This window comes from Quercus lobata, chromosome 4 (genome assembly GCF_001633185.2).
Source record: "Quercus lobata isolate SW786 chromosome 4, ValleyOak3.0 Primary Assembly, whole genome shotgun sequence".
In the NCBI taxonomy this organism is placed as follows: Eukaryota; Viridiplantae; Streptophyta; class Magnoliopsida; order Fagales; family Fagaceae; genus Quercus; species Quercus lobata.
Genome location: NC_044907.1, coordinates 90,841,854 through 90,857,267, shown reverse-complemented (window position 1 = coordinate 90,857,267; position 15,414 = coordinate 90,841,854). Strand labels below are relative to the sequence as shown.

The window sequence follows — 15,414 nt, the reverse complement described above, 5'->3', positions numbered from 1 at the left end:
GCCAGGCATGAAAATCACCAACCCCATTACTTGTGTCCTTGGCTTTTCCGTTCCATGCGTGACGGTACCACGACTGAGTACGTAGTAGATTGAACAGGTTTTATTTGATGTTTTTCCTGAATGGAGTCGACCCAAACATATTTTTTACATTTAAAATTTTTTAACCCAACCCTTACATTAAAAACCAATCAGACCTATAGCACTTGCAAAATTTGGATTGGGTCATTTTATTGAGTTTAACGAAAATAATTGGATTTTATTCAACTATTTAAGCCAATTATTCAATAAATGATTCTCATTTAAACAATTGGTTTTAATTTTCAATTTTATCAAAACTAAATCTATAAATACCAAAACAAATAAAACTGACAAAATTAAATTATGTTTGAAAATTCAAAAAGTGTGTATATATATATATATAATTCGAGTTAAAATGTTGTCAACACAAATCTAAACCAACCCTAAGTTTAAAAAATAAAAAATAATTGAGTGTTGGGTTGGATTGGATTCATTGGGATGAGTTGTTGTGTTCTTCTCAAGGATTTATACAAAACTCCTAATATAATAAATTACCAGTTAATTTTTTTATTTTTTATTTTTGTTTGAGTAAAAGTAATATTACACACAAACAAGAGTGCTAGCTATCATGCTTTCTCGGCATGATATTTAAGCGTGGTGTTGGGAAAAAAAAAATACAATTTACATCCTATAGGCCTCATGACTTCTCATGATGTTGTGACCGGATTTTTCATGATCTAAAAACCAGTTGATACCGTACCGTACCGGCCGGTACGGCCGGAATATACCGTACCGGCCGGTGATCCGGTACGGTTAACCCCTACGTTTCGTACCGGTAAAAATACTGGCCGTACCGGCCTCGTACCGGCCGGTATTTGAATACCGAACCGAAACGTTTAAAACCCTGTTTTGTTAATTCTGACATTTTCAAGGGCAAGATTGTAATTTTATTAAATCCTAATTCTAAAACCCTAAGTTCCTAACACTACTGAGTTCTTCCCGCACAGCCCTCTTTCTTTCTTTCTCTCTCTCACGCTCTCTCTCAGCTGCTCTGTTCTCTCACTCTCTCGGCCAATCTTTCTCTCACACTCGGCAGTTCCGCTACTCTGTTTCTCAGTCGTCGACTCGCTGCTGCTCTGTTTCTCAGTCGTTGACTCGTCGCTGCTCTGTTTCTCAGTCGCCGCTGCTCTGTCTCTCACTCACCGCCACTGCTCTGTCTCTCACTTGCCGTTGCTCCGTCTCTCACTCTCTCGGCCACTCTCAGGTAACGTTTTGTCTTAATTTTTTATGTGTGGAATTATACTTCATGTGGAATATGATAAATAAAAACTTGATTTTGGTTCTATGTTCCTGAATTGTGTTGGTTCTGTGTTCCTGAATTGTGTTCTGTGTTCCTGAATTGGTTCTATGTTCCTGAATTGATTTTGGTTCTGTGTTCCTGAATTGTGTTGGTTCTGTGTTCTTGAATTGTGTTCTGTGTTCCTGAATTGGTTCTGTGTTCCTGAATTGATTTTGGTTCTGTGTTCCTGAATTGTGTTGGTTCTGTGTTCCTGAATTGATATATATTGTTGTTTCATTCTTGATTTTGGTTAGCTTCAAATATTGGGTTAGTAATTTACAACTTAGTATGACTATTAATAAAAAGGTAACTAAAGTTATTAACAAATAATTGATGGTATATATGCAGAGTAAATTATGACTGAAAATCAGTCAAGTGTAGCATCTAGCCCGGCTGTAAGGTCCGAGGATCCAGCATGGGCTTATGGTCGTGCTGTGCCAAATGCAAGAAATAACACCCAGTGTACTTTTTGTTGTAAAATGATAAGGGGGGGAGGAATTACTAGGCTCAAGTATCATTTAGCTGGGATTCCGGATGATGTTGAAGCATGTAAAAAAGTATCTGAAGATGTAAAATGGCAAATGAAACAGTTGATTGAAGATTTAAAGAAAAGTAAACAGAAAAAAAAGAAGAATAAATAGAGAAATTGCAAATCCCTATGATGTAGAGGAGGAGGAGGAGGATGATCATCATCATGATGAAGGTAATAATGATAATGAGAGAGGGGGTTCAAAGAGTCATTCATCAATTAGTAATTATAACACTAAGGGGAAAGAAAAAGTTGGAGAAAAGTCAAACATTAAATCCTATTTTGCTCCAAGAACAAAACCTGGTTCTCAACCATCCATAAGGTCTTCTTTGGCCTCAAAGCAAATGGTTGAGAAGGCAAGAATGAATTTTGCAAGATGGTGGTACCATGCTAATATACCTTTCCATGCCGCTCACTCTGTGTATTATCAAGAAGCTTTAGATAGTGTAGCAGCTATTGGGCCTGGTTTTAAGGGACCTTCTTATCATAACTTGAGGGGGTCTTTATTACAAAAACATGTGGGTGAAATGAATGATTATCTCTTAGATGTGAAAAATGATTGGAAAGTTTATGGGTGTTCAATTATGTTAGATGGGTGGACAAATCAAAAGAGAGCTCCAATCATTAATTTTTTAGTGTATTGTCCTATAGGTACCATGTTTCTTAAATCTCTTGATGTGTCAGGCCTAACAAAGGTTGCAGATACATTGTTTAAGTTGTTTGATAAAGTTGTTCAAGAAGTTGGGCCTGAGAACGTTGTGCAGTTCATTACAGATAATGATGCTTCTTACAAGTCTGCAGGAAAGAAGCTAATGCAGAAATATGGGACATTCTATTGGTTTCCTTGTGCAGCTCATTGCATTGATTTAATGTTGGAAAAATTTTCTGATAAAAGATATTTTCCTATCATTTATGAAACCATTCAAAAGGCTCAAAAGATTACCAAATTCATATACAACCATGGCAAGATTTTAGCTTTGATGAGAAATGACTTCACTGATGGTAGAGATTTGATTCGTCCAGCCATCACAAGGTTTGCAACTGAGTTTTTAAGTCTTCAATGCTTGACTAAGTTCAAGAAAGAATTTAGGCAAATGTTTACTTGTGATCAATGGGTCGAATCTCGATATGCTAGGGATGTCATGGGAAAGGAGGTGGCTGCAATTGTTTTGGAAGATAGAGAGTTTTGGTTACAATGTCAACAAATAGTGAAGATTAGTGAGCCTTTGGTTAGAGTACTACGTCTTGTAGATGGGGATGAAAAACCATCAATGGGATACTTGTATGAGGCAATGGATAAAGCAAAGGAGAATATAAAAGCAAGGTTGAAGAATAAAATTTCTACATATATACCATTTACTAGTGTCATTTATGCTAGATGGGATAAACAACTCCATAGTCCATTGCATGCAGCAGGTTGTTATCTTAACCCTGGAATCTTCTTTAGGCTGTCATTTAAGAAGCAAAAAGATGTTACAAAAGGCCTACTTAGTACCATTACAAGGCTGATTTCTGATCCTGATGAGCAAGATATTCTTAGTTCTCAAATTGAATCATACAAAAAGTCTTTAGGTGACTTTGGAATGCCTATGGCAATCCGCCAACGTGAAAAACTAAGTCCAGATATGCTATATGTATCTATACATACATATATATATATATATATATACACATTTCATTTGAAAGTTTGTTATTTGCTTTGTACTAAATTAATAATTTCTTTTATTTTTGGAAGTTGCTTGGTGGGAGCAATTTGGAAATGACACTCTGGAATTACAAAAGTTTGCAATTCGAGTGCTAAGTCAGTGTTGTAGTGCAACTGGTTGTGAAAGAGCTTGAAGCACATTTGAGTTTGTCCATTCCAAGAGGAGAAATAGGCTTGAGCATAAACGTTTGAATGACTTGGTGTATGTTCAGTATAATCTGTTGTTACGAGAAAGGTATGTTTTTAAATATATTCAATTTTTATTTTGAATGATTAGAAAATGTCACCAATGTATGATATTGATTTTGGTAGGAACATTAGAAGGACAAAGGATTACTTGGATCCTATAAGCCTTGATAATATTGATTTAATGGAGGATTGGGTAGCTGAGGAATCCGAATTTTTGTTACTAACTGAGGAAGATGTGAATTGGGATAGCATTGAAGAACCATTAGCAACAATAACTTTAGAAGATGATAATGATGATGATGATGATGTTGTTGTTCTTGATGAGGAAGATGGTGAAAATGATGTTGTGTTGACAGATGCTAATACTCATGTGTATTATGGTCCTGATGTAAATCCTTTTGAAGGATGGGAGTAGATCTTGTGTAATTTGTGTTTATTTGTTTTCTTTGTGTGTAATGAACAATCTTATGTAATTTGTGTTTATTTGTTTTCTTTGTGTGTAATGAACAATTTTATGTATGTGTTTTTTTTTTTAGTTGATGTTAAAGTTTCAAACAATGAATTATTTGTTCTTAATTGAAGTAATGTTTTATGATAAACATGAATTTTTGAGGTATTGTTTTATGGTAAATAGAGATTTTGTGTATGTATGTGTGTATGTGTGTGTGTATATATATATATATATATATATATATTAAATATATAAAATAGCGGTAAACCCGAAACGGTACACCGGTATTGACCGGTATCCGAAATTTACCATACCGGTGGCCAAACCGGTACGGCCTCCGGTATGGTATTGACAACCTTGCTAAAAACCCCTGTTAACTCTTTTAGGAAAAAATAATATTACAATTTACATTTAATAAATTTAATGAACTGTCATTTTTTGTCCATTAAATTTATATTTAGTAATTTTAGTTTATTAACTTTGACAACACTATCCTTTCTGTTTCTTTTTTTAAACAACTTTGATAACACTATTATTTTAATCTTTTATATATTGCTTTAATAAAAATAAAGATAATTCTCTTAAATTTTTCACATTTATAATTGTGGGAGGGAAGGATCCAAATACAACATAGAGCCCATGGGCCCGGCCCGAGGATAACAAAAGACCCATTCACGCACCAATCCAAGCCTGATACGTGGACAAAGGTCCGAGGAGCCTGAGGAACGAGTGCACCTCGGAAATTCTTCAACTGGTCACTTGCACCAAAGAACAGGGCACCATGGAAGACATTAGAGACATGTAAGTAAAGAAGAGAGGAAATATTTGAGGAAAGTAGCCATCACCTCTACATTCAATGTACTGCACTAACTTAGTTGGCCACATTAATGAAGAAATGACACCTAAACAGTAATCCCACAACTTACAACACATTCTACCACCTCGAGCAGAGTCCTAATGGGACAAGCATCCAAATTACTACCTTAAGACGTACAAGTGGAGGGCCAGATACAATGAGAGAGACTATATAAAGGAAATGGATCCCTCTTGGAAATGGGTTGAATCATTGAAGAAGGATTAGAAGTGAGAGAGTATCATCCTATATCAAACACTTAAGCGAATATTTTATGAACATTGCCTCCTCGATTAAACCCAAGGAAGTATTTTATCCATATTCCATGCTTTTCTTTATTAATTTATAAGCCTTAATTCCACCAAATTCATATCTAGATCACAGCAATGCATTAAAGTTGATCTTGCAAACCCACCCTCTAATAAATTAATTGCATTGGGCTAGAAAAACCTAACTTCACTATTTTAAATAGGCCTTGGAGCGGTAAAATTCCCACACAAAATCCTAGAAGAATTCATAGCCCTTGGATCTTCATTGCACCGTAGAATGTGGGGGACACAGCGTCGTACTTGGCATTTATAGCAGTGTTGTGAATGCCGAAGCGTCAGGAACATGCGCAAAGCAAATGATAAGACGCTCTCACGTGGGAACACCCCTGGAGTGTGTGAAACCACCAAGGTTCTATCAAAATCCCATTCTCCATGGAAGATGTAGGAATGGAATTTTGAGGGGCTATTGTGGGAGGGAAGGATCCAAACACAACTTAGAGCCCATGGGCTTGGCCCGAGGATGGCAAAAGTCCCATTCACACACCAATTCGGGCCTAATACGTGGAGAAAGGTCTGAAAAGGAAAGATGTAAAGACCCATGGTCCGAGGAGCCCAAGGAATGAGTGCACCTTGGGAATTCTTCAACTAGCCACTTGCACCAAAGAACAGGGAACTGTGGAAGGCATTAGAGACATGCAAGTAAAGAAGGGAGGAAATATCTGAGGAAAGTAGTCATCACCTCTGCATTCAATGCATTGCATCAACTTAGTTGTCCGCATTAATGAAGAAATGACACCTGAACAGTAATCTCACAACTCACAACACATTCTACCACCTCCAGCAGAGTCCTGATGGGACAAGCATCCAAATTACTATATTGAAACGTACAAATGAAGGGCTCAGATGCAATGAAAGGGGCTATATAAAGGAGATGAATCCCTTCAGGAAAGGGGTTGAATCATGGAAGAAGGATTAGAAGTGAGAGAGTACCATCATCTATCAAACACTTAAGCGAATCTTTTATGAACATTACCTCCTCGGTCAAACCCAAGGAAGTGTTTTATCCATATTCCATGTTTTTCTTTATTACTTTATAAGCCTTAATTCCATTGATTTTACATCTAGATCACATTAAAGTTGGTCTTGCAAACCTATCCTCTAACAAATTAATTGTATTGATCCAAAAACACCTAACTTCATTATTCTAAGTGGGCCTTGGGCTATGTTGGGCTCCTACAATAATATTTAAAAATGATTTTAAACAGTATTTACTAGATGAATAGACTGATAGTGTTGGGAAATTTAATGGACTAAGATAACAACATTTAAATTTGTTAGACTAAAATAACAATTCATTTTTTTTTTCTTTTTATAGAGGAAATAACAATTCATCTAACTTACCGAATGCACTTTTTTTTTTCTTTTTTTGCCTTAATTTTAATTAGTCCTTCACTCTTTTTAACTAATGTTGTAATCAATGTGCCCGGTGGGCCTACTCTGGTTTCACTTTCACCCATATATATATATACATATATATATATATTAAGAATAATTTTTTGGGCGAGGGCTAAACTGAAGAGGAACCCTTCCTTATTAGCTAAGAAATATCAAATATATATGCTACCGTTGACTGATTAAAAGATAACAAACTATACACCATCGGGCCTGTTGGCCCAAGTGGTACCCGGTCTCCTTAGTGACCTTCAACTCAAGGGTTCGAGCCCCTGCACCTGCATAAACAATTACCTAGCAAAAAAAAACTATACAATTAAAAAGAAAATATTATTCCAGCAGGAAAATTTTGGCGACTCTACAGCGGCCTTATTGGATGATAATAAAATTGAGAGTTGAACTAATTAGAACTTACAATATTATTAATAAATCAAAACATATCTTTTACCCACTCATTAAAATAATGGAAAAGAACAAAAATTTTCAATTTTTTTTTAATATTGTGGCCAATAACAAAAGAAGAGGAGCCCTTCCTTATAAGATAAGAAATATCGAATATATATATATATATATATATATATATGCTACTGTTGACTGTTTAAAAGATAGCAAACTATATAATTAAAAATATCAAATATATATGCTACTGTTGACTGTTTAAGAGATAACAAATGAATCATGAATATTGTTAGGTTTTAAAAGTTTTGAACAATAGGCAAACCATGAATACAAACTTCTCTAGATATAAATTTTAGAATCTATAGGATGTATTAGACAATGTCCAAAGTGCTGCAAATCAGAATACAAGAAAAAGGAAGCTGCAAGTTCAAGAATTAGAAACATGCCTAGTTTGATCGATCAAAAAGAAGGATTGACCGATCAAGATGCATTTCTGTAGAATTTAAATAAAGCCCATCAGCCCGTTAAGCCCATTAAGTGATTAGGCTTTTAGATCTAATTCTCCTAATATTTGAATAAAACCCTAAGGCATGTTTTGAAGAGACTTTGGAGCTTCTCTTTTGATATCTAAAAGGTGCTGTGCCTTTTCCATTAAAAGTCACTACCTGAAATCATTCTCATGTTATTAGAACCGGTAGATCTAAAATTGGTACATATAAGATCAACTACTACTGATGGTCTAAAACTTTGGGTGGGATCTCAGAGTCACAAACGTGGGTGTTTGTATTCAACAAATTCAAATAGAAGAGTCCGTGAATTCAGAGTTGCATGTGGTCATGTGAGTAAGTACTACAAGAGATAACTTTAGATTTAGGGAAAAATCTATTGTAAAACTTTCATTCTATCATAGTGAATTTGTTTCCTTGAGGATAGTTTAGGTTAAACCCTCCCCAAATTTTTTTACCTTAAAACTGCTGAAAACAATTAACTACCCAATTAAATTACTAGTTAACGTTAATTTCTAGAACCCTTTGTTTAAGGAACATTTCAGTAAAATACACTTTAAAAAAAAATACAATAATAGTATAATAATGATATCCTTACTTGGACGGATTATACAATAATATAATAATAATGACAACTGCGTTGTTTTTATAATTTAGAGAGTATTTGTGAGTTCAAATTTGGAATGAGTTGGATGGTTAAACTAATTTTCATTTTTCAAATGGAAGAAATGTCAATTTGGCTTTACGTGAATGGCCAAAAAAAATATATTATAAATTGTTGGGGGAGATAATACCTCAATTCCTAGGTAGGATTTATTGTCATCGAATCCGAAGAAGCTAAATTATCTATGATTACACTAATTTGATTGTAGTTAGAGCAAATTGAAGCCTAATTAATCAAAGCAGTGAAATAGATTGAACCCTTTTTAATGTAAGCAGTCATCAAAACATTAGCACACATCAAACCAAAAAAAATACAAATTGAGGGCCAATACATTATAAATTTATTAAACAGAACTAACAACAAAGAATTTGAAACAAACTGAAATAAATTAGATTAAATCAAGTAACAAGGTTACAACGAAGAACTAAATACTGACGTGAACGCTTTACAAAATCCTTATGGACTAAAGAAAATCTCGTAAGGAACTAGATTACAAGATCTCTTGGGAGTAATTAAGTTCTTCTTGTCGAACGTGGTGTCTTCTCTTTAGAATGGGTCCTTTGCTTTATTCTTAAGGTTCCATGGTTACTAGAACTTGTTCCTTCCTCATGTCTCTTTTTTCTTTGGTTTGAATGAAAACTTGTCACAATGTTGGGTGTTTGTAATTTCTTAAAACTGCTTTGCAATAACAAATCTATAGATGTTTCACTCAATTTATTTAATTAGCATTCAAAATTAGTTCTCTGAGAACCTCGGAGTTGAAGTATAGTGTTTAGAACTGGAAAGCACAAACATGGCAAATTGCTTGTCGTGCTCGTGCCATACATGCAGGGGCAGAGCTACATTTCTCCTTGCCCACCCTCCTCACCCCTCTCCCCCCCCCCCCCCAATTTTTTTTTTTCTCCTACAACTATACTAGTGACAGGATATAGCCTTCCCATAAAATTAGAACCGGCCTCCCCAATTATTTCTAAAATTTCTAGTTAGTCCAATAGATTTTTATTTGACCTCCTAAATTGTCCAAAACTTTATTATGTATCCACTCCAATTATTCCTAAGATTTATAGTTAGTCCAAAGGATAATGACTAAAAGTTGATCTTCTCAATTGTCCAAAAAACTTATAATTAATCTAATGGATAATAAGTCACTCTCTAGCAAATGACAATCCATTTCCCAACGTAATTTCAAAATTTCTTTTTTCATCTTTAGGTACCTATGGATAGAGATGGGAATTTATATCCGACTTGCGGATACCCGGCCTGGCCCGACCCAACCCTAATGAGCTGGATTTTACCCGGCCCGATAAGGAATAGGGTCGGGTATGGATTTTTTTTTTTTTTTAACCTGAAGCGGGTCCGAGTCGGGTCCGGATTTTATCAAAAACTTGGCCCGAACCCAGACTCGGATATGACTCGATTACCCTAAATTACTAAAAACCCCCTTATATATATATATATATATATAATTGTAAACTAAACCCTAAGTCCCTAACTCTGTAACTCATCCACCTTTCATAATCTCATTTCAGCTCACTCCAGTCCTCATGCCTCCTCATGCCTCATGCCCTCACCCTAACCCTCAATCTCTCTGTCACTCACGTAGCCATGCATAAGAGCACGTAGCCACGCACAAGAGCACACCTCGGCCTCACTCTAACTGTCCCTCACACTCAATCTCACAACTCACACAGTCCCTCACTCACTCTCAAGCACCGCCGGCCAAGCTCTCTACACTCTCTCTTAATATTTTTGCAATCTCTCTTACCCACTCCCTAATTTGTTTCGACATTGAAGGTTTTTTTTTTTAAATAAAATTCATCCATGTGCAATTTTTTTTAGTTGGATTAATATTGATGATACTGCCATTGGGTTTTATAGTTGATGAAGTAGTAAGGAATTTGAGAATGTTATTTTTTATTGTTCGGAATTTTAGTTCTTATTGAAGATTCAGTGCGTCAATGAGTGCATTTGTATTGTATGTGAAAATGTCTGAATGAGTTTTTATGTTTATGTATTTTTGTTCTTTGTTGTTGATTTTTCATGGGCTTGCATGTTAATTCCTTTTACTTTTGTAGTTAAGAACTAAACTTGAGAAAAAAGAGACTGTGGAGTAAGTGGAATTGGGCCTAAATCTGGTTGGGCTAAACGGGGCCCGCAGGAATGGTCTAGGCCCCGGGAAAAAAATTCGTTTAATAATCGGACCGAGTCTGGGGCAGTAGGTTCGGACCCGTGGGTCGGATCTGGTATGCAAAAACCCGGCCTAAACCCGACCCACTGCCATTCCTACCTATGGAGCTTTGTTGTAGTTGCTAGTGCCAACCCATTGCCTCATTTTCTTTCTTCTCAACACAAAAACTCCTATCTCAACCAAGATTATTAATCCATTTTTTGTCCTGGTGCAACATCATCTTCTTGACTCTTTAAAGAATGAATATGCAAGTGCATTTTCTTCTCTCATTTTTTTATCAATCATCTTTATTATTTTACCATTAGTATTATTTTTCTTTCTTTCTTCTACCACTATGTGTGTGTGTGTTGATATGTATATGGGTATTTAAGATTTTGTTTTCACTTTTTTGTATTGCTATCTTTATTCCATTAAAGACTGTCGGCATAATTTTGATGCGAAATGTTCTTTTATTGTATTTTGTTTCTTGTATTTTTCTATAATAAACTATATAATTTTTTTATGTTCATTAATATACCAATACTACAATTGGCCCCCTTCCAGGTAAAATTTTCTAACTACGCCCCTGCATACATGTACGCAACACAGTGTATGCATAGGGCATGGCTGCATACATGTCACAGTCTTTAAAAAAAAAATGGGACAAGATCAAGACACTACACATGAGAAGTTTTTTTTTTTTTTTTTTAATTTTAAATAAAAACTAAAAATTATAACGTAAAAATAGTGCATTTTGAGGGCAAAACTTAAAAACAAAAACCTAATTCTAAATTCCAAAAGTTTAGGGGTGATTGGATTTTACACCCTAAAGTTTTAGAATTTGGATTTTACCTTCTGACATTTGGAAGTATTTGGATTTTACACTTTAACGTTTCAAAATTTGGATTTTAGCCCGTATATTTTAGGAGTGATTGAATTTTACTCCCTAAAATTTGGAAGTATTTAGATTTTACACCCTAAAATTTCTCTTTTATTTGCAACTCAATATCTTTTTATTTGAGGTAAATTTTGATAAATCAACCATTGGATTGCATTTTTTCTTACATCCTCCATACTTGAAAATTTTCTAGAAAATTAAAGATCAATAGCTATGTCATCAATAAATTGTTTAAATTGCAAATTTTTGTAGTTTAAAATTATGCATGAAATATATGCTTATAGATTATATAGCAAATAATATCTTATTGGCATAAAATTTGACATGTTTACTAAGAGTTTAAAGAACATGCAATTCAACGATTAGATTTTCAAAATATGTAGTAATATTAATTTTTTTAAAGAATGTTGTAGCCTTAAGCTACAACTAATTTTGTAGCTAAATTTTGTCTTATTCTATTATTTTCTTTTCCTCTTCCCTCCTTGTTACCAAACATGCAAGAGAGAAACATTTTCCTTTTCCTTTCTTTTCCCATTCTTTTTTCTTTTCTCTTCTCTTCTCCTACTTGCAACCAAACACACAGTAAAAGTTTGGGAAAAACGGAATAAAGGGTGTGTATTCTACTATTTTTAACGTCATAATATTATAATGTCTTTAAAAAACTGCCCTGTACGAAAATATATATCTGAAATAGCATTGTTACATACTTACAATATTCTACGGGGCATAAAGTTTGACTCTATATAAGAAATAGCAACCACTCAATAATTAAAAAGCTTCAGATTGTACACAACACAACCAAAATACGACCTACGAACAAACATTGAAGAGTACATATCTGATATCACTCCTGAAAATAGGAAAAACCCTGCTAAACATCACAACTCCTCAAAGGAATGTTTGCTCTTATTCTGATGCAAAATGCAATATTACTTGCAGATGCGGAAGGAAATTTAAAAAATCATCACAACGATCAATTGTGCATGTTCCTCCAGAGCTCTCACATGATCGACATAAGCCACTGGATGGACCAGATGGCAATTTCAACTTCAACCCATTTTTCATTGCTGAAACTCCAGCTATCGTCTCTGCATTAGTTATTGCAAGTCAGATTTTTTTTTTTTTTTTTAATAGCTCATATGCTATGATTCTTCCTTGAACAATTGGAGTTTCTGTAAATATTTCAACTCTCAAGGGTGGGATTCATCAGCTCCATTGCTATTGTCATTGGTTGATGAAGGGAATATACACAAAATTTCCAAATTTGTGAGATGCAAAAGTAGAGAAAAATATGCGCTAAAAAAACAATCACACAAGATAATATTTACGTGGTTCGGTAATTTGTCTACTTCTATAGAGTTGCAGGGATTTCACTATTCACAGAGAAAAAAATACAAGATATGACAATACAATTTTCTTGTTCAAAAACAACCCGAAACCCTAACCATGGACTAAGTCTCAAAAAATCTCTCATTAAAAACTGTAATAATTTTATTTCGGGTTAGGTTATAATTCAAATCAAACACAACTAGATTGCATAAAGCCCAATAATTGTACAACCATGTTATTAGTTTTAGACTAGGTTTAAAACTATTATAAGTCTTTGTCTTAGTCAAGACTTTTGTAGTTCAACTAGCACTTCCTTCTATTTTCAAATGAAACATCCAAAGTTCAAAAAATAAGTTCTTTGTTCTACCTTTTTTTATTCTACTTTATAATTCATCTATTGCATTATGAAATGAGTTTGAGTTTTTTTTTTTTTTTTTTTTTTTTTTTTTTTTTTTTTTTTTTAAATACAAAGAAAGGAAAAAATATATATTTGACAAGTTGAGATTCATAAGGTATAATTAAAGAGCACTCACAGTGCTTTTTATTTTTTTTTTCTTTTTTTTGATAAGCTATGCACCCACGGTGCTTTTATATACGTGTGTGCGTCTGTGGTGGTGGTGGTGGTGGTGGTGAACTTGGTTATTGCATGTAGATGCCAAAGTTAGGTGGCAAGTATTTATTTAACTAATGTTAAACTGCCATAATACTAGAGCCGTAGCAAATTTCATATTTTATTGAGATGAAGTTTATGATTAATATAACATCACTTTTATTATACACAAGTCACAATTTATTATCTAAACAAATTGTGATAAAAATTATGAAATTTATTGTGTTATTAAACTTATGGTATGCCCGATCCAATTCTAACCTTCTTTTACTAAAAATTCATCCAAGCCCATAACTCAAAACAAACACAAATTCATGGCCCAGTATCTTAAATTATAACCCAAACACAAAACCAGTTTCAAACCAACCCAATTCCAGGTCTGCCCAAAACAAACAAAGCTGAACAATACCAACTCCATTTCAAGCCGAAGCCCAAAATCGCACCGACTCATAGCTCATATTTGGGCTCAATGGTCAATTCTGTAATATAAATTTATCTCAAAAAGATATGAAATTTGCAATTAGTCTAACCCTACTTTAGCTAAAATTCTAACCATTTAAGTTTTAATAAGCTAAAAATTATATTTCATATTATATCTTATTAATTTGTTATTAAAATAGTTTAATTTATGTAAAATATATTGTCTAAATTTCAAGTTCCAACTAAATTTCTCGTTTTAAGTGTCCTTATGGGAATAATTTATTTAATTAAAACTAAAAACTTTTTGCTGAAAGTATTGTATTTAAAGGTAAAAGTTAGTTGAAATAGTACAGTACTGGGAATCATAAATAGTACTAAAAAATGCAGTATGACCCATAAATTGTAACAAAATTAAATTGAATAGTAAAATAAATTGGCAAAAATAATCCATGCCATGGAACTAGCTTTATTGTAATTGAAAAAACAATGAACACTTTAATAAGAAGATGATGTTATAAGAAAGGATTCTCACAAATATCAAAACTTTCTTTTAGCAAAGCATGTCTCGCACTTTAAAGTTTTTTTTTTTTTTTTTCGTTAACTATTGTTGCACACTTAGTTATACATTACCATACACATAACAGCTGAAGTTATACAGTACCATACACATAACAGCTGAAATTCTGTTGAGTTATAATTGAAAAACACAATTTTACATTTTTAACTGAAAGTGTATTTTTAAAACATGATTTTAGCTATTCTATTTGTGTTTACAATCGCTACTTTTATTTTTTTTGAACATGTATTCTCTCCATGGAGGGAGAGACTGTACTTAATTAGAGAGAGACGGATGTAACAATTCAGCCAAAAGGCTACGTATGAACTATAGTTTGACAAGTCACAAAACCTCGTTAAAAGAATAATGATTCCAAATTTTAGCTCTCTAATTTGCATCACCATGTGCCAAATCTTTCTTTGAAACTTGAAGGTTCTCAAAGTCTCCAATGTATTAAATCCAGGCAAAAAAACCAGATTGCGTTAAACAAGTTCTCTGGCTCTTGTCAATTACACTAGGTTAAACTTTTTGTATTTTAAAGGTAGTCAAGATAATTACAACTGATACTTATTAGAGATGGTTTGGAGGTGTCCTATTTTACATGGAAGTTGGGATTGACAGATGAACTAAACAAAAGGCAGGAAAAGGGAAGAATGAGAGACTTGTGGGGTGTCACGCCCCAAACCCAAAAGGGTCCAAAGCATGACAAATACATCCCAAAGGTACCTATAGATTTTTATTTTTTGACAATTCAATCCAAATAAGTCATATCAAGTACAACATCAAAAATTATCATAATAATTTCATTAAAGATACTCCCAAAGTAAGTCAAAGCTCTATGTAATAATTACAAGGACAGTTGGCCACAAAAAAAAATGGAGGTCTAAATAAATATAATTACATATTATTAACTTGTCCCATCAGTGGAAATAAAGTAATAATCACTATAATATACAAAAGAATGAATCAAGCCTACTAAAAAAATTTGTAAAAGAATGAGATGAGACAAAACCCAGTAAATAGCATAATTGCGGGTGAGGGAAATGCAAATTTCATGATG

General features: G+C 33.7%; 1 protein-coding gene across 1 annotated transcript; it reads left to right on the top strand.

Annotated features, from left to right (window-relative positions):
* Positions 1–1,713: 1,713 nt before the first annotated feature.
* LOC115986143 lies at positions 1,714–4,195 on the top strand. The gene is made up of 3 exons (XM_031108998.1): positions 1,714–1,969; positions 2,025–3,520; positions 3,869–4,195. The coding sequence occupies exons 1-3, from the start codon at positions 1,714–1,716 to the stop codon at positions 4,193–4,195; spliced, it is 2,079 nt and encodes a 692-aa protein (XP_030964858.1).
* Positions 4,196–15,414: the final 11,219 nt, after the last annotated feature.

Coding starts and splice junctions, on each gene's coding strand:
- LOC115986143 (XM_031108998.1), top strand. CDS start 1,714: ATGACTGAAAATCAGTCAAGTGTAGCATCTAGCCCGGCTGTAAGGTCC. Junction 1,970..2,024: donor GATTGAAGATTTAAAGAAAA/GTAAACAGAAAA, acceptor CCTATGATGTAG/AGGAGGAGGAGGAGGATGAT. Junction 3,521..3,868: donor TAAGTCCAGATATGCTATAT/GTATCTATACAT, acceptor TTGAATGATTAG/AAAATGTCACCAATGTATGA.